Source organism: Aspergillus affinis (genome assembly GCF_023601865.1).
Source record: "Aspergillus affinis strain CMG 70 chromosome Unknown NODE_7_length_541545_cov_85_609384, whole genome shotgun sequence".
Classification (NCBI taxonomy): Eukaryota; Fungi; Ascomycota; class Eurotiomycetes; order Eurotiales; family Aspergillaceae; genus Aspergillus; species Aspergillus affinis.
Genome location: NW_026515788.1, coordinates 519,289 through 541,545, shown reverse-complemented (window position 1 = coordinate 541,545; position 22,257 = coordinate 519,289). Strand labels below are relative to the sequence as shown.

The following is a 22,257-nucleotide window of genomic DNA, read 5'->3' as shown; positions in this document are numbered from 1 at the left end:
TTTGTGTTTTTTGGGGGGGGTTCAACAATCCAAAAACCCCCCAACCCCCTCAACAAACACCCAAAAAAACCCCCCCCCCCCCCCTAAAAAAAAAAAAAAAAAAAAAAAAAAAAAAAAAAAAAAAAACCTATACTTTCTTTCCCAGCTCCAGCAAATTTGACTGACGCCACAACCCCCTTCGTGCGCAAAAAGAAGAAACATGGCGAAACGCACTCACCAGAGCGAAGATAACCCACAGGTTAGAGAAAAGAAAAAGTCAAAGAGTAACGGACATTCCGACAAGAAAGACAGGAAAGATAAGAAGACCGAATTGCATCCCTCAGGCGATGATATACCTCAATCAGAAATTGATCATTTTCTTGAGAAGAATCTAATCAAGATCACCGATACAGCATCTGAAAAGGAGTCACCTCGCCCAATTTTGTCCTTTTCTCAGCTCCCACCTCATCATGGTGACCTCTACAGCCCTCTGAGCTCGTTCACCGCCCCAACATCCATTCAGTCAACCACCTGGCCATTACTCTTCGCCGGCCGAGATGTCATTGGCATCGCGGAAACTGGGAGTGGAAAAACCCTTGCTTTCGGCCTCCCATGTCTAAAGAAAATGCAAGAATCTGTCAACAAGTCGAAATTCAAACCCGCTCGTCCTCTGGCTGTGATCATGTCTCCTACCCGAGAGCTAGCCATGCAGATATACGATCAACTCTTGAAATTCACAAAATCAATTGACATCCGCTTGGCCTGTATCTACGGTGGTGTGAACAAGGATGAGCAGCGTGAGAACCTAAAACGGGCGGCTGTTGTTGTTGCGACCCCCGGTAGACTGAAGGACCTTCAAAATGACGGATCAGTGGACCTGGGGAAAGTCAAGTACCTCGTTCTGGATGAAGCCGATCGTATGCTTGACAAGGGTTTTGAACAGGATATTAAGGACATCATCCTCCCTATGCCCACATCCCGCCGTCAGACCGTTATGTTCACGGCGACCTGGCCCCCTGTCGTGAGAGATCTTGCATCGACTTTCATGAATACACCGGTCACTGTTACTATTGGTGGGGAACCATCAGCCGATCCACGGGCAAACTCGCGGATAAAGCAAGTTGTGGAAGTGGTCAAACCGCATGACAAGGAGTTTAGACTTGTTCAGTTACTGAACCAGTCTCAGCGCGCAGCGAATCCGGACAAGGTTCTAGCGTTTTGCTTATACAAGAAGGAGGCAATGCGAATTGAAAGGCTGCTCCGCGCAAAAGGATTCCGAGTTGCCGGTATCCATGGTGATTTGAGTCAGCAAGAAAGATTCAAAAGTCTGGATGCTTTCAAGACTGGAAATGCTACAGTTCTCGTTGCAACTGATGTGGCAGCTCGTGGTCTTGACATACCCGCAGTTAAACTTGTCATTAACGTCACGTTCCCGCTAACTGTGGAGGATTATGTGCATCGGATTGGCCGGTATGTTCGCTCCTTCTGTACCTGATGAGCTGACTGACGCTGTCCTTAGAACTGGCCGTGCTGGAGCCGAGGGTAACGCAATAACCCTCTTTACAGAAACAGATAAAGCTCAATCCGGAGCGTATGTGACCAAATATAGAAAATCCTGCATTGACCTTTCCGGCTGATATCTCCTCAGGTTGATCAACGTTCTCAAGGCCGCGAATCAAGAGGTACCAGAAGATCTTCTCAAATTTGGCTCAACTGTCAAAAAGAAGCAACATGGCGCATATGGCGCCTTCTTCAAGGATGTCGACTCCAGCAAAGCAGCCACAAAGATCACGTTTGATGATTGAAACGAACGTCATTCTGTCTTCCCTCTGAACTTAAATCTTCTTATCATTTGTCGGCCTTGGTCGATATTTGCCAAAAGAAAATTTCTCTCAAGGAACACGCTGTATATAAATTAGAGTCTTCATTGTTCTGTCGATGGGTTCAACTTACACCAGCAGAGTATATCCAGTACAAATAGCCAGATCCTTGATAATGCTGTGGAAATCGTCATCGAATTGCCCGTGTCTGGTAAACGTAATTGATGCTATGATCGCCGAGATCAGAGTAAGTGGCCTCGGGATAATTTCAGTTAGAGCTATGTTATTATGGTCATTGCGACAAAGGTATGATCGGATGAAAAGGAGGCTCCATGTTATCCGGATCGCCATATTGAAGATATTGGCCCATACCAAGCCGCGAGCACCCAAGTCACCAATTATTAATAATAAGTAGGCCGCTACAGCAAGACATGCCGAAAAGACACCCATCCAGCGCGCCTGCCGTCTCAAGTCTGAAGCACTCGCTGCGGATGAGACAAACGCCTCCGTTATACCGTTGAATGCGAGAAATGGTATGTAGTAGCAATAAAGAGATAGCAGACTGTTGACTTCAGAAGAAGCCCACCTGCGTCCGCCTAAAATGTGGAGCGCTCGGGGCACCACGTATGGACCCAAAGGCACAACTAAAGCGGAGAAAAGCCCATATACCCGCAATATGTTGATTAAATGTGTCCTGGCCGTACCTAGGGTGCCTTGGCTCCGTTCTCTGCTCTTTCCAGAATTCAACAGGGAAGAAAATAGGGCCCGGCTGCTTTCTTCGATTGGTTGAAACACGACACGGGCTATGAGGCCCCCATAGTTGGACGCCAAAGAATAAATACCCTGATCCTGTAGGCTCGCCATCGCAGTCAACATCATGGAATCCCCTTGCGTCAGGAGGTGTTTTAAGATGGATTGCAAAAAGATGGCTGCACACAATGAGACTAGTCGCCTGGGAAATCTGCCGACTATATAGGATGAGTTGTCACTGGGATGTTGTTATCAAATGAGATCCTCGAGTTCGTTTGGTTGCGCTTTCATCATACCTTGCGCTTATCAGTTTCGGTAGCAATGAAAACGACCATTGGGTCGCAGAGCTTAGTAGCGATACAGCGTAGCCACAGGTGAGTGTAATTGCATAGCAGAGGTGGCCTAATGCAAATGGGAGGATGCCAATATTTCGGCCTGCCTGGGCAGCCCATAGAACGGAACCGCACACTGCCAAACTCTTTGCAAAAGATGCGGTCATTTCGACTAGCGCTCGCTTTTTATAAAGCATATGTTGCTGGACGACTGCGAAAAAGGGCTCGGAGGAAAGTTCTATAACAGACGCTATAGTGGTGATAAGCACGCTTAGGTGATAAAATTCCGCTCGAGAAACGTCCTTGGAAGCCAATTGCGTGTAAAAAAGCGCAGATATCACGGCTAGTGGAAGCCCCAGCCCGAGGCTCAAGTATGACATATTGACCACTGATTGAGAGGCGACAAGTCGGGCTTCCGTGATTTCGCTGGCATTTTCTTTTTGCGTCTGTCCGCCGCCCTTCTCGTTAACGGTCCCGGTATGGCCTGCATATCGTAATGGTTGTCGTTGAATGGCGATTCTAACGGACTCTCGGGAGAAATATAAGATTGAGATGGAATAAAGCTCAAGCTGGGCGGCAATTCCCAAAGTTTCTGGGTGCAGGTTTCGCAGGATGAGTTGATTTGACACGAAAGTAAACAGCTTTGAGGCCACCTGAACAGCTATCAACAGGGTGGCACCAGTGGCTGAAGAGGCTAATATATTGCCGACATCCTGGTCGGGTTGGGGCATGTTGACATATGCGGACGAGCTTTAGCCCATTGAAAAAGTCAATGTCTTTTGCTGTTTATCCATAAGAGAGCAGAAATAGGTAACGTCGTGGTCGGTAGCTAAAGCAAAGGTACGCGAAGTAGCTACTAGCAAGTAGTACCCGCCGCGTTGCGGGGATCGCGACCGGGCGGACGCCGGCACCAAAGGTCCATGCGGGCATAGAAAAGACTACTCCATAGGCTACACATGGCCAAGTTACAGACTAATACAGGGGTCTCCAAGACATATGCTGTATCTTGCTAGCTTGGAAAATTCTACCCAGAATCTAGAATACATTCAAAATCCACCAGTCCGGGCACGAATATTCACTGACAATCCCATCGATAGCTCATTGTTGATCCCCCCGTAAAAATGAATGCCACGCCTCAACGGCCTAGGGAGACTGGAGACTAGAACGGCGGCAAGAAGAAGGGATATCCGCCATTTTTGGCTTTGAAAACACTGAGAAGGAAACTATACATACCAAGCAACACGGTTCCCCAGATTACCACGGCGACCTGCTGCGCCTTATTATCCGCAATGCGAGGAACCTTCATTGCTATGGCAATTGTCGCGAAGGAGAGAACGGCATCTTTCAAAGACCACTTATCAGCATTTATTGATTCCAACAAGGCCCCCGCCTACTCGTTCTTTCTTTTCCTCGACTAGGGAGGGGACAAGACTTACAAATAGCAGCGACAATCTGCGTTTCCATTCCAAACTGATTGGAAAACCCGCCGGCAAAGTAGCTGATACCACCTTTGCCATCACCAACAACATATGGTACTTTGCGAATATGGTTGAACATATGGCCGCTGGTGAATAATAAGATAGCAATCAGACTGCATGCGGCCCACAGGTTACGATTCTGGATGATTGGTAGAACGTAGGGAGAGAGGACAGTGAACATAGTCAATGTCCCCATCAACAGCGTAACGGCAGTTATCAGCCTCATGTAATTTATGGGGCGAACGAGGGGTGGTTTCGAGCCTTCTGGCAGATGTCTATTGATCCAAGTGTACAACTGGTCGGCCGAGATTGGACTGGTACGGTCAGTAGACAATTCACTCCGCGCCGCGGGGAAGAAGATCGCTATTGCAGTGTATGCTTACCCGCTAAAATCAAATCTGAAAGGAGAATCATCGACCTTGGCGAAAGGGCCAACGGTTGGCGGAAAGACAAGGACGACAGGTGCGGTTTGTAGCATCAACTTCATTACCGTAATGTTAGTTTGCTTCCAACTGAGCCTACACAAGTGAAATTGCATACCTTTTGAAACGTAGCCTTTCCTTGGCTGAAATCCAGAGTAGCGAAAAGTAACTTTAGCTCATCAGATTTTGAGCCCTTGTTCCAACTACGAGCGATGAGCTCCCATTCTGGCTGAAAGTCGCGGCATAAGATGCATCCATATCGCGCATCTGTGGCAGTGAGGATAACTGCAACATGATAGTCCCGGGGTTTCGAAGTCAAGTCCTCATATAGGGAATCATCTAAGTCAAGGGGACCAGAGCGAGAAAGTGACAGGTACTTCTCAAACTTGCTTGGACTCGGAGTTGCGGCAAAGGCGCAGGTTATCACCCAGAGGAATGTCACTATCGGAGTAAAGAGCTTCATGTTGACATGGCAAGTTTCAATGCACGGTGACGGTGACGGTGACGGTGACGGACTGGGAATTCAGAGACTGGCACCCGTGTAAAGACAGAAGACAAGCGGATCGAACGGGAGAATGTAAACTGCGTCAAAGGACAGTGGTGCAGACGGCAGACTAGTCTTTGAGGTATATTAATATTAGGTGTCCACTAGGTACCTGGGTGCACTAGTACATGCCAGGTAGGCCCGGGTGCTGCTGCTCTGCTTTACGGTGCCGACGGCGGAGTTCCGTGCTGAGCAAGGAAGACGGACTTATTTTCTTCCTTCCGATGTTCAAAGGCACCCGTCGGGTCGCCGAGGTATGTTTATTACCACTGCCTCGCACCCCCTATCCCTTCCTTTCCCTCCTTTCAAAGAAACGTATATATAGAGCGCGCGGTTACTTAATACAACAGGTACACAGTCTCAATTACTCGGCACGGTGTCTTGCCTTTACCATGAAGCCGGATAATCATGACTCGGAGTGTACTGTAGATGATGTATGTGCAGCATTTCAATCCGGAGGAATGATTGGGGAAAACAATTTAGAATCCAGTGGCCTAACTCTATTCACCAGTGTCAAATGGCCCTTAGAACAGTGCGCTTTGAAAAAGAGCTCCAGGATGTTTTTGGGAAGACAGCACAAATTTTGGGGACTGAGGAAACGCGCGTCAACCGTGTGGAACAGTTATTGCTCCAGTTCGAGAACGAAAACCTGCGCCTGCAGCTGGACCAGACCAACCTCAAGCTCAGCAAGGCCTTGAACGCGGAGTCTGATATTCGCTATCGATTCCAGGCGGCTTGTGCCGAGCTTGACCATCTTCGGAGTGCCTCGCGCATCTCATCTAGCGAGATAGAAGGCCTTCAGGTGCGTGACCTTGCGATCTCTTTCTTTTTTGAAATGGCTAAGCCTGGATATGGTGATAGTGTAAGCTTGCTTCCTTAGCCAGCGCCAGCTCCGACTCTCAAAAGGTTGTTGCGGACAACATCCGTCTCTCAAAGGATCTCACTGCCATACAATCAGAGGTGGAAGCGCTCCGGGCCCAGGAGACTTGTTCTCGTATCCCATTGACGGAAAAACATGATCTGGAGCGTCAATTGAAATCGCTCGAGTTGAGCATGGCCAACGAAAGAAATATCCATGAACACACGTTAGCCCGAGAATCGCAGCAAGCCAAAGAGATAGCGGCACTCAACGCACGTCTAGAAGAACAAAGTCGAAGAATTGCAGAAGAGGTGCAGGCGCGGAATTTCCGCGAACAGGAGATCCGTCAACAGAGTCTCGAATGGACGGCCCAACGGATTTCCCTAGAGAGAAGATTAGAGACTCTAAACCAAACATCACACTCGACTAATGACGTTCCCCAGGTAGGCTCAAATGACAAACAGTGGGCGCATGGAAACTCGAATGACACGGAGCCTCGTAACCCTATTCGCCGAACCCACCCCAAAACTCAACAGTCCGCTTCAAGGTTTAACGCGGAGCTAACTATTGCAACGCCCGGGGCAATTCACGCCCGGGAGAGGAAAAAGAAATCGTCGGCACTACCCGGTGACAAGTCTTCGTTTTCAATAACGCCTTTTCTAAACCGTACAGGCGGGCTCCCAGACTCTCCCATTAGCTCTGATGGCACAGACGAGCTTCATACAAGCCAGGCCCTCTCTAAGGCTAGCCCGACCAACAACAACAATAACTCTCAATCTAAGCATCAGCCAACGTTGGCGGGTAAATCAGTTCCCCGACTCGCGCAAAGACAACCATTTGAACCACCGGCGTCGATCATCAACACCAAACCGAAAGCCATCCAGAAGCCGTCAAACAGATTAGACACTGAGGGCTCTGCTGACGGAACTTCTACACTGGTCACCCACTTGACTACCCACGCACAATCTAGGCCAAAGAAACGTAAACTAGGTGCACAGCGCGAGAAGAACCTATTCGATGGGGAGGACGAAGACGATGAGCTACAAGACATCAAAAAACCGGGCCGCAAGCTTGCTCCCGGTAGCAACACCAGCCGAAATACTGGCCTTGATCTTGGGCCATTGTCTGTTTCGACTGGCAGCCACCTGTCGAGAAACCGAGACCTTGGTGCATTGTCAGACTTCTCGCCCCTGAAACGCGATAAAAGACGACAGTGACGCGTATAATTGCCAGGAAAGATAAGTGAACAGAGACTTTCTCTACCAGCAAAAAGGGACGGCTCGAGGACAGGCTAGAAGTGTCAGTCTACCGAGACAAAGCATGTTCATAACCATTGCCCCCATGCAGTCGGGAGTATGGTTGCTTGCATATTGCGATAATTTACCTAGAGATCTTCCTTGTATTCCAAACTCCTTCCACCGTTTTCAGGCAAGGGACATCAAATTGCCACAGAAACACAGTATAATGTCTTGAAGTTTCAGGGAAGCTGGAGGTGATTTACTATTTAGTCGGCGAGCCACTTCCTGCTTTCAATTCATGGACATTACGGCGGTAAGCCCATGGTGTATATTCATGATCCCGGAAACTGGCCGCACTTGGTTTCATTTCTCTTGGATCCTATGCCTACAAATAGCTATACACATATTTATACACAGTAGAAGTGACAACGATGCTTAATTCCGCATAGATGGTTACGTTGTAGTTATGGAGTTGTGCAATTAATTCCCGACCCCGTTGGGCATAGTGGCGAGCCTGAAAGATGACACTCCACATTCCGTACATTAGGTAGTGCGCTTTGGACTGTCGGAAGGAAACCCCATGCAAAGTGGACCGAATCTGGCTTTTTGGTCTTTCGAGGTAGAAGAAGAGAAGCAATCAAGGATTATAATACATTTGCCTCCCTCTTCAAACAACACACTCTACTGTAAAAGTTCAGGAAGTTTACTCTTTCTTCATTAAACTCAACATTATCGAAACTTCTGCTTGCCATGTCTTCGTCTTTGGTGCGCTTGCCCCAACAACCGCGGTTGCTATGTACACATCTTCCTCTCTTATTCAAAAGACAATCTTCGTCGAAGAGATGGCAAGCTCGTCAAACAAAGGACCGTTTTACGAAGGAAGCAGCAGCTCAGGGGTTGAAAAGTCGAGCGGCTTTCAAGCTCTTACAGGTATCATGAGCCCAGCCCCCGATATCCTTTGGTTCATCACTCAACTCTAACCTACACTCGGGCAGATTGATGAAAAGTACCGCATCTTCAGAAGCGGCCAAACTGTTGTCGATTTGGTAAGGCGAGAAATTCCGTGATAGGTCGATTTTTGGCTTATGTGATGAAACATAGGGATACGCTCCGGGCTCCTGGTCTCAGGTATGCTTGTTGTCTTCAGAATGAACCACGCTCTCAGCTCATGTTCTCAAGATGGCCGTCATTCGTACGAAACCGAACGGTCGCGTCCTGGGCGTTGATATTAACCCGGCTCAGCCTTTGGAGGGTGTATCCGCGATACAAGGGAACTTTCTCGACCCCAAAGTTCAAGCTCACCTTCAAATGCTTCTGGGGGGCCTGGAAAGAGACAAGTCTTCTGAGTTCGACAACCGTGACCCCTTTCCATCGGTAGTTTCGGATACGCGCAGCGTAAAATCGAGGGACAACTCGAATAGCACATTCCAAGACAATGGCGAGAGAACAGTAGATGTTGTTCTCAGCGATATGTCTGCCTCCCACCCCAGCTACTCCTTTCTTTTCTTTTCTTTCCTTCCTCTCCTTTTCATTTTTTTGGGAGTGGGGCGCACTAATACCCACGTAATAGGATGATGAATACAAGTGGCATAAATTCAAAAGACCATGCTGGAAGTATGGTGAGTGTTCCCTGTACCCTCCACATATTTGGACCCTGACTCAATCAGACCAAGGACCTCTGCCACGCTGCGTTGCTCTTCAGTTACAAGGCTTTGAAAATTGGTGGCCACTTCATCTGTAAATTTTACCAAGGCGCTGAGGATCGTGACTTGGAATCTCAACTTAAAGCGCTCTTTGAAAAAGTACATAGGGTCAAGCCACAATCGTCGCGCAACGTATGTATTATGATTAAAGGAGAGTTTCTCGAGATAGCGTTACTGATTCAATGATCAGGAATCCAAGGAGGCATTTTTCATTGGCCTCCGTCGCAAACAAACAGCCAAAGGTGAACCATTCACTGGGACTTACGACGAAGACGCAAAATAGCGGACGCCCATGCACACACTCAAAAGCTAGGAGTGTTGGCCTTATATTGCCACTTCTTCCTCTTCAGACAATTCATCCCATTCTATGTCGGCAATCGTTGCCTCGGCTTTTGATTGAACCTTGCAGCTTTTCAGTTATTGCGCTTGGGGTGTTGATGTGTGGAGACGGGACTAATGAGAGTGACTAACCTCCTTGAGTCCGCTTAATTCCTCGACATACCCCGGTTCATTCAATGCTTTCTGCACAAATTCCCAGCCTTGTCTCTTATAGGCGCCAACAATGTTGTCCGAACAGGCACTACAACATGGGTAGCTCCTCCCGTGGATAGTAATGTTGTGAAAATTTGAGAGAAATCCTCGAATTTGATGTGGCACTAGACCCAAGGGGTGATCTTTTTGATCATCGCTTTGGGATACCGGGGCTGGGGCTGCAGCTCCGTCAGGATGCTGGAGGAGCGAAACAAACAGTTCAACTAAGAGAGCGGAGGCAATGGCAGCTACACCAGGTCTAGTCACTGTGCATTGTTGATCAAGTGTCTGGTCCTTGACCGACTACCAAAAAATTAGTCACGCCGGTAGGCAATTTTGTATCTTTGATACTCACATTAATCGGTGCAACAACATCGTTGCAAAAGTAGCACCCAAGTTCTGCTTGTTGATGCTCATCATTTTTCACACCGTGGCGCATGACCACGAAAGAGTCAAAGCCTAGCGCTGCATTCATAACGATTTTCCCAGCTGCTTTCCCCATAACGGTTGGTAGCCAGCGTGACTCTCTTGTGTCCATAAGTAGAAACACGACATCGTGGTCATCGATCAGCTTCCGAAGGGTTTCAAAATCTGCCCGGGTTTTCTGAGCGTCCAACACAGGGTGGCCAGCCATTGGGACCGAGAAATCATATCCGGTAGATTCAACGCCGGGGTATATCTCTTTCACGGCCTGGGATGCCCGGTGTGCCTTTTTGACCCCTCCTCCCAAGCAGTCTGTAAAATTAAACAATGGCTGCCTGACAGGGTTCGAAAATGACACAGATCCATTGTCCACGAATGTGATCTTAGTAACACCCCAACCCTAAATATTGCCATGTTACTTGTTTGCTTCTCGGAAGTAAAGAGTTTGGCGAACGTACCATCAAATTTCGGGCTACATAGCTTCCGAGGGTACCAGCTCCAAGTAAAAGACACCTAGTGTGTTTGATCGTATCTAGGTTCAGCTTGGGGCTTATTCTCCACTTCATAAGCTTAAGGTTGAGATCAACAGACTGATCTGCTAATCTGCCATCCAACGCAGAAGACAAAAAAAGTCAAGCGTCGTTAGTTGGCTGCTTATTTTGATTTCCGTTTTCGCGAATTGGGAGGCAGTTGCTCGTACCTTCTAGGATCCAAGTACTCGGTAAGATCAACCAGTCTTCCTGTTAACTTTCCTGTTGCGTTACGTTCCCACCCAGTTACTTTTGGCATAGGGTTGGTGTCTGTGTCCTGAGTGGTCTGAGTGGTCTGAGAACTCTGTGACGCCAACGTCATCAGTATACTGCGGCCCTGGTCACGCTTCGAACTCGGTTCACGATATCTCAGAATTTGGATTCTGTCAAGTCCCCAGCGTCGTTTCGCAAGCACCAGTAGGTTTCGGAGCATCCATCCGGGGGCATTTTCGTAATTCGAAGGATCCACGAAACAAACAAAACAATCCTCAAAGCGCGCTCCATCGAAGAAACCGTTCTCATAGGTCGCAATGGCATCGACTTGCCAGCAGCACGTCCTATTTTCCACTGCAGACTGCGCTTCGTTGTCAGATTTCGCCTTGCCGTCGCTGCCTCGCACCTTGCGAGCCAAGAAAAACCCGCGTTGATGAGCATCTACCCCAGAACTCCAAGCCTGCACCGCTTCTATCAGCGTCGAATTTTCAAGGTCTGACAAGACCTTGGCGTGCTTGGTACTTTCTTCGATCTGGTCTCGGCTAGTGATTTGTGTCGACGGATCCGTTGTGGTCCAAGATGGGTCTGAATGAAGTGCAGGAAAGGCAAACCAATAGTGAAACTTATATTTTTTGAGGTCTGCATATGAGAGGACGAGGAAGGATGAAAGCAAAGACGGGCACGAGTAGATAGAACCGTCAACTATAGCCTCCCATATCTAAGATCATAGAGAAGTATTATTATGGTTAGAGAGAAAGCTGGGGGGGGGCAGCAGCTGAACTCACCGTCCTGCCAGATTCCCGGAGAAGATAGGCTTTGTCCACATTTCGGTATTCTTCGATGGTGTTTACATTCTTCATCGTGCCTTCGGCTCGGTAGTAGCCGGTTGGCACCCTATTACGTGAAAGTGTTTGGTGAGCAAGGCACCATTCAACTGGGGCATAAGAGTATAGAGATTAGTTCCAAGGACTCACTCATCGCTGGTGAGAGCATTTCCGTGTACTTGCATCCGACACGATGTGTTGGGAGAATCCGCGGGGCGGATCTCATAAAGACCCAGCAGCCTTCTGGTGGAATCATCAAGTTTGTCATGGTTGATCTTCAAGGATGCCAAAGCAGTATAGAACGGCAGTTCTATGTCCGACGCGAATGGCGTATATTGCATGTTGCTTTCTGGAACAGTGGAACAGTCCACGATCGTTCGTTCTGTTTGGAAAGAAGTTTGGAGATATTATGCTAAGTACAGTATTCGAGGAGCTGGAAACTCGACATCACTTATTCCAGACCTTCAAGGGTGTAAACAAATGAATGACCTTGTCATCTGAGCACATCCACGAGGGGCGAGTAGATATGGGTGATAAAGCGCGCGGGGAAACCCGCCTGCCCTGAGGGACCGGACTAAGCGCTGTTTCATACCGCACACTCATGTAATACACCGTAATACTGAGGTACCGTACCTGCATTCCATAGGTAATGTAGGCATGTATGTACCTACTGTACTGTACTGTAAGAAGTAATACCGGAGATCTTGATACACAGTATTGTAAGATCAGGTGCCTACCTACCTACTCCGTACTGGGTCCTCTCAACCGCTTTCCAAATGGGGTTAGGTAGGCTGTCGAAGAAGAAATATCATATCCATTTATCTAACTATCCACTCTCATTGCATAGCGTGCGGGCAAGAATTTGCGAACATCGACTTAGTATTCCTCGCGCAGTATCAGCTGGTAAGGCCTTGGGCCTCCAATACGGAGTACCTTCTTGGCAGTTGCCATTTTGTGTATAGTAACCAGTCCCTTTTTAGTCTTTGGAAAAGAGAAGCAGCCGTTAGCTTGAAAATCTGTAAGCTACGATTCTCCTACCAGTCTCTCATTCTCTTGCTGATTAGTCCTCCTATATCGATTTGTGTATATGGTTGGATCCTAAAATCAATGTTGATTGGCTTGTGTGGAGGTTAGCAGCTTGCTGAACTGCTTTTACTACCGGATACCCCACTGCTAGGCATATACTAATTTGGTTATTCAAAGGCATCTGCTCTGGCAAACATGCCATCGCGGAATATCTCATCCAGAATCAAGGTTTCCAGCTACTTGAGTTCAAAAGTAGTACCGTCTCTCGAGAAACCGATGAGAATGGGGTTGATCTTCGGCTGCAAGTCCCCGGTACGAACGGGGGGCTACCTTCAACAGTCTTTGAATGTGTAGACTCGCTCCTTGAATTTGCAACCAAGAACTGGCAAGGGTTATGGGTTACAGCAGACATTTGGGAGGGTACCACTCTAGACCGCTTTCTCCAGCGCCCGTTTTTCCTTCTGGTGAGCGTTGATGCACCAGTCAGTCTTCGATGGAAACGATTAGTAGATAGGTCAGCAATCACCCGAGTTACCATGAACTCCCCGGCTATCCAACCAAAGTATTTCATCATGTTGACTCGGCTTGCTCTAGATGCCAAAGAAGACAAACTGAGCCTCCTTCACTTGAGAAGTTTATCTTTTGGAACGACCAACATCTATACGAGAAGAATGTTGGGCGTGCTTATTTGACAGATCGAGCCCAGGTTCGATTGTTCAATTCCTCTTATTCGCTCGAAGAACTCCATGCTGCTCTCGAAGCTCTGAATCTAGCAGATGATCAAAGACTACGGCCGAGTTGGGACCAATATTTCATGCAACTAGCAGCTCTTGCTGCGCAGCGGAGCAATTGTATGAAGAGAAGAGTAGGCTGTGTTCTTGTTCGTGACCACCGTGTCATAAGCACAGGGTACAATGGGACTCCGCGGCATATCAGAAACTGCAACGAAGGAGGATGTATGAAGTCTCCATATAGTCCTTTGGTCGAAGAGTCAAAGCTTACCCTTTGACTATATAGGTCCCAGATGTAACCGTGGCGAGGGTGGGGGTCTTGGTCTATCGACCTGCCTTTGTCTCCACGCAGAGGAAAATGCCCTCTTAGAGGCTGGGCGAGAGCGCATACGTGAGGGCGCGGTGCTCTATTGCGATACGTAAGTCATGATGGCAGTTGTTTGAAAACATTGGCAGTATACTGAAACAAGGATTATAAAAATCACAGTTGTCCCTGCTTGACGTGCACAGTCAAGATCACTCAAGTTGGAATCTCTGAGGTTGTCTACTCAAAAGGCTACAACATGGATCAAGATGTATGCTCGAGCTGTTTCTCTCGCTCTTGTGGTTCCTACTGACTCAATCTCTAGAGTGCTACAATTCTCAGAACCGCTGGAATTCGGCTTCGGCAATTCTCTCCTGTAAGCTATCCCTAATGCCTCCACGCAACACCGCTAAAACCATTTTAGCCTCAAAATGGACACATCTATTTGGGTTAGTTCACAAGGCGTGAGCTTATTCAAAGTGCAGCCCAGCATATCTCCCCAATAGGTTGTGCTCTAAACGCATCTAAATTAAATATGTTTGCCGCCCTTAGACCAGTCCCACCAAATATTACTTCCCAGCTAGGTACATACGGTAGAGCTGTATGTATTGTCACTCTGGACTACTCGTAATATCAACCTATGTACTGTACATAATAGTACCTATGATACGTATGTATGTACCACATACATACATACATTCCCTGGTAGGTGAGGGGAACAAAAAATTGCCCCGCTACATGACTCATCCGCGGCATGGTGGGCTTCCAGAGGTATCCTTCAAAATCAAGAGGAATTGAAATCGTCACGGCAGCCGGTGGATTGAGGGTTACTACAACCTCCAAAAGCCTACTGACGTGCTCAACACTTGAAAAAATAACACTGCTTGAAATCACTTCTCTTATTTTCTATTCCTTCTTTGGTTCTTTTCCATTCCAAGCAGGGCACTGCAACAGTCGCAATGCCAACCGTGTACCTGCTTGATTATGTTGCCGGGAATGTTCGCTCCTTGGTGAATGCAATCAATAAAGTTGGGTATGATGTGGAATGGATTAGATCTCCTGATGATTTAAAGAATGCGGATGTGAGAGTGCACACCTGGCGACAATGTCTTGACGTTGGCTAATCTATGCGCAATTGCAGAAACTTATCCTGCCGGGCGTCGGCCACTTTGGCCATTGTCTTTCTCAACTCTCAGAAGGAGGATACCTGGAACCCATCAAACAGCATATAGAAGCTGGCAAACCTTTCATGGGAATCTGTGTCGGCCTACAGGCCCTTTTCGAGGGCTCGGAGGAGGACTCCCAGGTTTCCGGACTGGGGCTAGTCCCAATGCGCATGCAAAAGTTCAATGCCGATACAAAGAGCGTGCCGCACATAGGTTGGAACTCCGCCATGAAGACCAATTGTCATTCCTCGAGCGATCAAACATTCTACGGTTTGAGCCCAAGCAGCAAGTATTATTATGTCCATTCATACGCAGCACTTTATAAACCCAATGTGCTGGAGGAACGTGGTTGGTCAGTTGCTACCGCAACATACGGCGAGGAAGAATTTATCGGCGCCATAGCCCGAGATAACATCTTCGCGACGCAATTCCACCCCGAGAAAAGTGGCCATGCCGGTCTGCGGACCATTCGCGCCTTTCTTAACGGTGACCGGTTTCAGTCACTCGCAAAAGACCTCCCGATCTTGCAGCGACACAATAACGGACTGACTCGCAGAATTATCGCCTGTCTAGATGTCCGTACAAATGATACTGGTGATCTAGTAGTCACTAAAGGTGACCAATACGATGTCCGCGAGAAGTCTGGTGTAGACGCCGGGGGACAAGTTAGGAACCTGGGAAAGCCAGTTGATATGGCCAAAAAGTATTATGAGCAAGGGGCGGATGAGGTGACTTTCCTCAACATAACGTCTTTCAGGAATTGCCCTTTGGCAGATACACCTATGCTGGAAATCTTGAGAAGAACATCGGAAACGGTTTTCGTTCCTCTTACAATAGGGGGCGGAATCAAGGAGGCTGTGGATACTGATGGCACTCATGTTTCAGCGCTTGATGTGGCAACCATGTATTTCAAATCTGGAGCTGACAAAGTTAGTATTGGGTCGGATGCTGTCATTGCAGCAGAAGAGTTCTATAAGGCGGGTGAAAAGCTGAGCGGGCAAACCGCCATAGAGACCATATCACAGGCTTATGGAAATCAAGCCGTGGTTGTGAGTGTCGATCCTAAACGTGTTTATGTTGATCGGCCTGAAGACACCGGACACCACACCATCAAGACAGCGCACACAAATGCAGCAGGACAAAGCTTTTGCTGGTACCAGTGTACCATCAAGGGGGGAAGGGAAACTCGAGATGTCGATGTTCGACAGTTGGCAATAGCCGTGGAGGCAATGGGAGCTGGTGAAATCCTCCTGAATTGCATTGATAAGGACGGGAGCAACAGCGGATTCGATCTAGAACTCATTAATGACGTCAAAGCTGCTGTTAAAATACCAGTTATTGCTTCAAGTGGGGCTGGTGTTCCTGAACATTTTGCTGAAGTCTTTGAGCACACAGCTACTGATGCAGCTCTGGGTGCTGGCATGGTAGGGATTCTCCCTTGTTTTCTGGTTCTCTTTATGCTAACGGAGTTCAAGTTTCACCGTGGCGAGTTTACGGTTGACGAAGTCAAAGGATATCTGAGTAGCAGAGGGTTCTTAGTTCGTTCTTTTGAAACTGAGATATAATATGCTATATTGGTTTCAGAGGAGGGAATAGAGCGTGGGAAGTGAGTTAAAAATAGAGCGCATTCCATGACTAGTTTTATATCTGAAATGTAAAGAATGAATGTTTCACCAATTGTGTACCCATTCTAAAAGAAAAGAAAGAATGACGAGTTTTGCGGGTAGCAGATTACTTGTCTTTCATATTATCAATAGTAATGGACTTCCAGCATGAATGGGCTACGAGCCGCGGGCTGAGTCCACGTGACTCTATCGGTCGCCACCATCCACAACTTTGCGATTTCATCCCGACATCCTCATGACCCATCACCAACCTCGTTCACCCACAACCCACATCATTTACATCATTGACACTGCCAATCAATATAAGGAACCCTCTACTCCCAACTCACATACTCTCGATCATACTTATAGTTCGAGACATCTCGGGCCTCAAACTTCCACCCAGGATAACATTCAAAGCTGATCACCTTTCGGTCATATTCTCCTAGCCTTCCCTGGATCACATTATCCCGATCCTTGTCGCGTATGGGTTTCTTCCGTCAGAGCGCACAGAGAACCGGTTCTTGTCAGCATATGTTATCAACGCAAGGATCAGGACCTCGATTCTACTTGGTGGACTGGCAAGACCTTTGAGACTTCCCTTTGACTTATCTATCGCGAAGCCACAAGTTTCCCCGTTTTTTCTTTTTTGTAATCATCAGACTTGACCTTGTTTGTATGCAGTGAAGGGTACACCTGCCATCCAGCAATCATCAAGAAGAGTCTTTTGAGTTCATGAGTTCGAGCAATATCGCCAATAGACATTGGGCTGTCGATCTTCAAGAATCTATAAAGGAAGGTTTCCGAGTCATTAAACTTGTCACCGGCGCTTTGCCAGCTTAAGTATCAATCATTATTTCCATTTCCTATATTGTCGCTTGTATCATTCTCCATTGTCAAAGCGGTGCCCCTTAAAAATCTTGATCTAATTACGTCCACAAACATTTTCGTTGGCCGTGCAATTGAATACAATGTCATCCTCTGTTCACTTCAAGTTCAAGTCTCAGAAAGAACCCTCCAGGGTAACCTTTGATGGCACCGGTATCTCTGTCTTTGAATTGAAACGCGAAATCATCAATCAGAGTAGGCTTGGTGATGGAACTGACTTCGAGTTATCGATCTATAACGAGGATACTGGGGAAGGTGAGTCCTGTGAATTGAGCGATTACCCAGCTTTTGTTTCGCCCTGTCTGCTCCTTACAAAAGAATTTATTCATATGGGTGGACTAGTAAACTAGAGCCATCACAAAGAGTAGGGGAAGGAAACAAACTGAATGAAACATGCAAAGCTAACCCAATTTCACAATCTTAGAGTACGATGATGATACCACCATCATACCCCGTTCCACTGCTGTCATCGCCCGAAGACTACCTGCCTCCCGGCCTGGGAAAGGCGGTGCTGCCCGTTATGTATCCGGGAAAATGCCCGTGAATGCGCGCAACGCCCCTCGTCATGATCAGACTTCGTCGACCCGGACAGCTCTAGGTTCTAGTAATACAGTTAGCAACGGTGTTCAGGAACTTAATAACGCTCAGACCGAAGAGGAGAAAATCAATGCGCTATTCAATCTGCAAGCTAATCAATGGAGGGAACAACAACAGGAGATGGCGAAGTAAGTGTATTCTGCCGGCGCCAGGGCATCGGAAGCTTACATTCATCTTTAGTGTCACGCCTGTTCCCTTTGGCCGAGGTCGAGGTAAACCAGTCAATATTCCCGATCATCCACCGCCACCCGGTTATCTTTGCTACCGATGTCGTGAAAAAGGTGTGGTTGCTTTCAGGAATTCTTGCCCCTGTGCCGCAGACTAACTCGTTCCATAGGACATTGGATCCAAGCGTGTCCAACAAATAATGACCCTAAGTTTGATGGGAAGTACAGAGTCAAGAGATCAACTGGTATCCCTCGCTCTCTTCAAACCAAGGTCGAGAAGCCGGAATCAATCACACAGGATGGGTCTAGTGAAGACTTAAGAAATACTGGCGTGATGGTCAATGCTGATGGAGATTTCGTTATTGCGAAGCCAGACAAGGCAGCGTGGGAACTGTACCAAGAGAAAGCCAAAGCATCCGCCGCAGCCGCCGCAGAGGCAGCAGCGGCAGAATACAGCAAAGAGCTGCAAACTCGAGGGTTGGAATGTCCAATTGACAAACGCATGCTCCTAGAGCCCACAAAAACGCCGTGCTGCCAAAGAACTTACTGCAACGATTGCATTACGAATGCCTTAATAGAGAGCGATTTCGTCTGTCCTGGATGTGCAACGGAGGGAGTCTTACTTGATAATCTCTTCGTCGACGAGGAGGCCGTCGATAAAATAAAGGTGTATGAGACCGAAAAGGCAGAGTCCAAAAAGGAGAAGGAAAAGCAACAGACTTCTCACGAGGACCAGTCGGCTGCTGCAAGTGATGCCGCAGTTACGATATCTGAAACGACTTTACCCAGCCAAGGTGTAAGTGCAGAATCGAAAAAAAGACCAGCCGAGTTTGAGCGTCCCAGCACGGCTACCGAAGAGCCCATTGCCAACACCTCGTCAAAGAAACACAAAACCGACAACATTCAAGCGACAAGCGACAAGCCCACTTCACAAACTCAAAATCATGCTGGATCTACTACGACTCCTCCCTTCAGCCAGCAGATGTTTCCCGGCCTCGGTTTCATGCAGGCTTCCGGTATTCCTGCAATGCCGTTTCCTGACCCTGGATTTGAGCCCGTTGGATTTATGAACAACGCAATGGGTTTGAATCCGACCGGCAATTTTCCGACCCCTATGGACCAAGCATGGAACACTATGAACCCACTAAACTTCAACTCACTTCCAGGTGGGCCTTACGGTGACCATGTCAGTGGTGCAATGCACGGCGGATATGGCCCAAATGGTATGTATAATGGCGTTGGAGATACGCCCAGTAACATGTTTCCCATGTCTACAATGGTGGGACCCAACCCAGGGTTCCCGCAGGGACCGGGAATGAGTCATTTCTCGAATCAGCAACGAACCACATTCAGCACCCCGTATGCGAGAGAAGAGGATACGGCTTATTTCCGCCAACCTGTTAACCCGCAAAGACACCAGGCAAGACACCGGAGGATAAGACCTAGTGATTACCGTGAGCTGTAAGACCGACAGAATACTGTCGTAGTCTTCACAAATGGGCTGTGCCGTGCGGGTGGTGGTGTATTTCTTATTTCCTGTACAACTTATCTTCCTGTAACATTTCGACTCTTTGCACATGTCCTAACAGGAATACCTAACCGGCCTGGTCACAACACGATAGGAAAGCATTCGCATTGGGACTTAATTTGATTATTACGGTTGCTGCTGCTGTTGCTGTAGTTAATTGAGAAACTTAAGAAGAAAAAAATAGAGATCGAACTATTTAGTTATTGATGGCCGTGCTTACAAGCTGCAGTCATTATGTAGATGTCATGCCTGAGGCACCTGGTAAAGTCATGTGATTAATTATGTTATGACGAACTGGTGACGGGGAGGCTTGACCCCCTATCCTACAATCACTACCTAGTGACTCCTACTATCATAACACTCGAACAGTAACCACTCGCCTTTCCCTCGAACCTGGCAGAATATCTAATTTTACTATATTTTGACTGGTTGGAATATCTGCTGACCGATTCTTCTAACTCCTGTTCGACCGTCAAACTTATTTCACATCAATCATTAGCCCAAGGCAGCTCTCATCATGGCTAAGCTTCTGAATAACAACAGTAGTATCTCCAATCAGTTACAAAGACATGCTGATAGGAATACTCAATCCACTATACTCGCAAGTTGCTACAGTGTCAACTCGTCGACTCCGGCCGTTAAGGGATTCCACTACTGCACTACGCTGGGGGCCGGTAAGTAGGACTTCTCTTTACCTCTGAGCCAGCGTACTGATGTAGCATTTCTCCCTGCCAAATAGGAGCCCAGTGGTATCCCTGAGGTTCCCTCAGGGTCGAAAACTCCTTCTCAAAGTCCTCCCCTAGAGCTCTGTGCCAGTCCCGAGACTGAGCATGGTTCTCCGGTTAACAATTCACTGGAGCACAGGGGGGAGGCCGCGCAAACCATCCCGGAAGAGTGTGAGAGGCTCTTCTGCGACAAACTGTCCGCTATTTTCCTTGGTGAGGGGAGAATTTCGAGGCAGGAGTCGCTGGGGATGGGTGCGTACCCAACCGTACCCAACCAATTAGGGTGCAGACAGATTCACAGGTGGTTCGAAGTCCTGGATTACACAAGTGATTGTGTATACAGAGGGTTCGTCACCGGCATGAATGACGACAGAACACTCTTCGTATTCTTCGGAGACAGTGAACTAGGACAAGGTCTCAAAACGGGGTACGTGGATGAACGGATTGTCTTGCGTTCCTGACAGCCTATGTGGTTGACGAAGATGCTCACAGCCAACAGTCTAATCGCTCTTTTCGAGCTGGCCAGCACTCCTAGCTTTGCGTGTTCACAAATTGTGGCATGCGTCCCTCGCTCCCAAGTTGCAACCGAGCTCGCCGTAATTAGGAATCTAGGATGGTGCGGGTTTGCCTTGTCGACATTGCAACCCTGGAGTCTGGAACATATACCCGAGCCTTCGCTGAGTACCAGATGGCTGTTTATGAGCGCTGAAGTTTGATTATTTTAAATCTATTTATCCCGTTGACAATCGCGGGGGAGTTATTACGTTACTTTAGGAGTCTCGTTGATTCTGATAAGGTTAGGCGCAAATAATGAGATCGATTTACCCCGTAGTTCCGGTGCCAAGACCCAACGCACACATGACCTCAGCGTGACAACACTCCTCGGACTGCACGCACTATCTGTTCAAACCCTGCCGAGTTCTACTTGATACCTACAACCCGAGTGTACATCTTCAATATCAGACTGTTCATATGTTCCCCAAGTTTTTGCTCCCACCTTTCCGCCGCAGGGAGCATGGCGTGGGCAGGCCATCCGTGACGATAGACCCCAGATCCTCGAAGGATTACAGCGGAGACGACGCCAAGTATTTGAAAGGCCATGTTTCTTATATCCGCTGCTCCCGCTGCGCAACAGACCTCTGCCTGACCTCCCAGATCATCAGTAAGGGTTTCACTGGCCGTCATGGGCGCGCATATCTTGTGTCTGCCGAGCCAGAGGCCTGCGCCGTTTCGGTGAACGCAACGTCATCACCGACAGTCTCGCTTCCGAATACCATCATCCAAAAGCCCGTTCCGCGCCAGCTAGTCACCGGATCCCACACAGTTAGCGATATTAGTTGTGCCTTCTGCGGAAGCGTACTTGGCTGGAAATATGTTGCGGCAGAGGAGGAATCGCAACGTTACAAGGTCGGCAAGTTCATCCTGGAAACCAGGAGAACCATGACTGCTTCATCTTGGGAGTCTGCTACTTATGTTGGCTTGCCTGCACGACCCGAGTCACTGGGAGCCGCGGATATACAACCAGAAGCTTCGGGAATTCCGGTGGAATTCGACAGCCAAGACGAAGACGAATGCGAGGATTTGTTTGCGGGGATATGGAGTCCCGGTTTGGCAGCATGTCGGAGAAGCCGGAAACTTGATCGTCCGTCAGTTTTTGGTCTTACTTAGAACCTTATATGGCCACTACACCTCATGATCTACCTGTCCACGCCGAGGAATCTTTCTTTTTAGCGGTCTCTGTACTAATCTGCTAATTGTCCCAATTCCAGGGGGCCTTAATTAATCTTAATGGTAGTGTTAATGATTAGGATGAATGCCAAGGAATCAAGTCTTTAAGCGTACAAGAATGGGGTATCGTTATTGGTCTTATCCATC

At 48.0% G+C, this 22,257-nt stretch overlaps 9 protein-coding genes across 9 annotated transcripts; 7 read left to right on the top strand and 2 right to left on the bottom strand.

Annotated features, from left to right (window-relative positions):
* Positions 1-199: 199 nt before the first annotated feature.
* Positions 200-1,784, top strand: dbp3 (RNA-dependent ATPase DBP3; the record flags this gene model as incomplete). Its single annotated transcript, XM_053095939.1, has 3 exons — positions 200-1,449; positions 1,499-1,570; positions 1,628-1,784. 3 exons carry the CDS (start codon positions 200-202, stop codon positions 1,782-1,784), a joined length of 1,479 nt encoding a protein of 492 aa, XP_052960107.1.
* A 1,000-nt stretch (positions 1,785-2,784) lies between these two features.
* Positions 2,785-5,244, bottom strand: KD926_010448 (tumor suppressor candidate 3; the record flags this gene model as incomplete). The annotated part of the gene is made up of 5 exons (XM_053095938.1): positions 2,785-3,575; positions 4,115-4,222; positions 4,318-4,673; positions 4,743-4,840; positions 4,900-5,244. 5 exons carry the CDS (start codon positions 5,242-5,244, stop codon positions 2,785-2,787), a joined length of 1,698 nt encoding a protein of 565 aa, XP_052960106.1.
* Positions 5,245-5,842: 598 nt separating this feature from the next.
* KD926_010447 (uncharacterized protein) lies at positions 5,843-7,401 on the top strand (the record flags this gene model as incomplete). The annotated part of the gene is made up of 2 exons (XM_053095937.1): positions 5,843-6,127; positions 6,187-7,401. 2 exons carry the CDS (start codon positions 5,843-5,845, stop codon positions 7,399-7,401), a joined length of 1,500 nt encoding a protein of 499 aa, XP_052960105.1.
* A 1,200-nt stretch (positions 7,402-8,601) lies between these two features.
* KD926_010446 (23S ribosomal RNA methyltransferase) lies at positions 8,602-9,408 on the top strand (the record flags this gene model as incomplete). Its single annotated transcript, XM_053095936.1, has 4 exons — positions 8,602-8,894; positions 8,993-9,041; positions 9,090-9,257; positions 9,316-9,408. 4 exons carry the CDS (start codon positions 8,602-8,604, stop codon positions 9,406-9,408), a joined length of 603 nt encoding a protein of 200 aa, XP_052960104.1.
* Positions 9,409-9,449: 41 nt separating this feature from the next.
* Positions 9,450-11,987, bottom strand: KD926_010445 (putative autophagy ubiquitin-activating enzyme ApgG; the record flags this gene model as incomplete). The annotated part of the gene is made up of 7 exons (XM_053095935.1): positions 9,450-9,527; positions 9,597-9,959; positions 10,012-10,479; positions 10,538-10,592; positions 10,780-11,540; positions 11,608-11,716; positions 11,797-11,987. The coding sequence occupies 7 exons, from the start codon at positions 11,985-11,987 to the stop codon at positions 9,450-9,452; spliced, it is 2,025 nt and encodes a 674-aa protein (XP_052960103.1).
* Positions 11,988-12,753: 766 nt separating this feature from the next.
* On the top strand, positions 12,754-16,438 carry KD926_010444 (uncharacterized protein; the record flags this gene model as incomplete). The annotated part of the gene is made up of 9 exons (XM_053095933.1): positions 12,754-12,775; positions 12,850-13,136; positions 13,379-13,523; positions 13,581-13,628; positions 13,690-13,822; positions 13,891-13,978; positions 14,033-14,083; positions 14,649-14,789; positions 14,849-16,438. 9 exons carry the CDS (start codon positions 12,754-12,756, stop codon positions 16,436-16,438), a joined length of 2,505 nt encoding a protein of 834 aa, XP_052960102.1.
* Positions 16,439-17,448: 1,010 nt separating this feature from the next.
* On the top strand, positions 17,449-19,594 carry KD926_010443 (cleavage polyadenylation factor subunit MPE1; the record flags this gene model as incomplete). Its single annotated transcript, XM_053095932.1, has 4 exons — positions 17,449-17,620; positions 17,790-18,090; positions 18,143-18,243; positions 18,300-19,594. The coding sequence occupies 4 exons, from the start codon at positions 17,449-17,451 to the stop codon at positions 19,592-19,594; spliced, it is 1,869 nt and encodes a 622-aa protein (XP_052960101.1).
* A 632-nt stretch (positions 19,595-20,226) lies between these two features.
* Positions 20,227-21,098, top strand: KD926_010442 (ornithine decarboxylase antizyme; the record flags this gene model as incomplete). Its single annotated transcript, XM_053095931.1, has 4 exons — positions 20,227-20,331; positions 20,397-20,665; positions 20,726-20,809; positions 20,882-21,098. 4 exons carry the CDS (start codon positions 20,227-20,229, stop codon positions 21,096-21,098), a joined length of 675 nt encoding a protein of 224 aa, XP_052960100.1.
* Positions 21,099-21,354: 256 nt separating this feature from the next.
* KD926_010441 (yippee/mis18 family protein) lies at positions 21,355-22,050 on the top strand (the record flags this gene model as incomplete). The annotated part of the gene is made up of 1 exon (XM_053095930.1): positions 21,355-22,050. One exon carries the CDS (start codon positions 21,355-21,357, stop codon positions 22,048-22,050), a length of 696 nt encoding a protein of 231 aa, XP_052960099.1.
* Between the last annotated feature and the right edge of the window lie 207 nt (positions 22,051-22,257).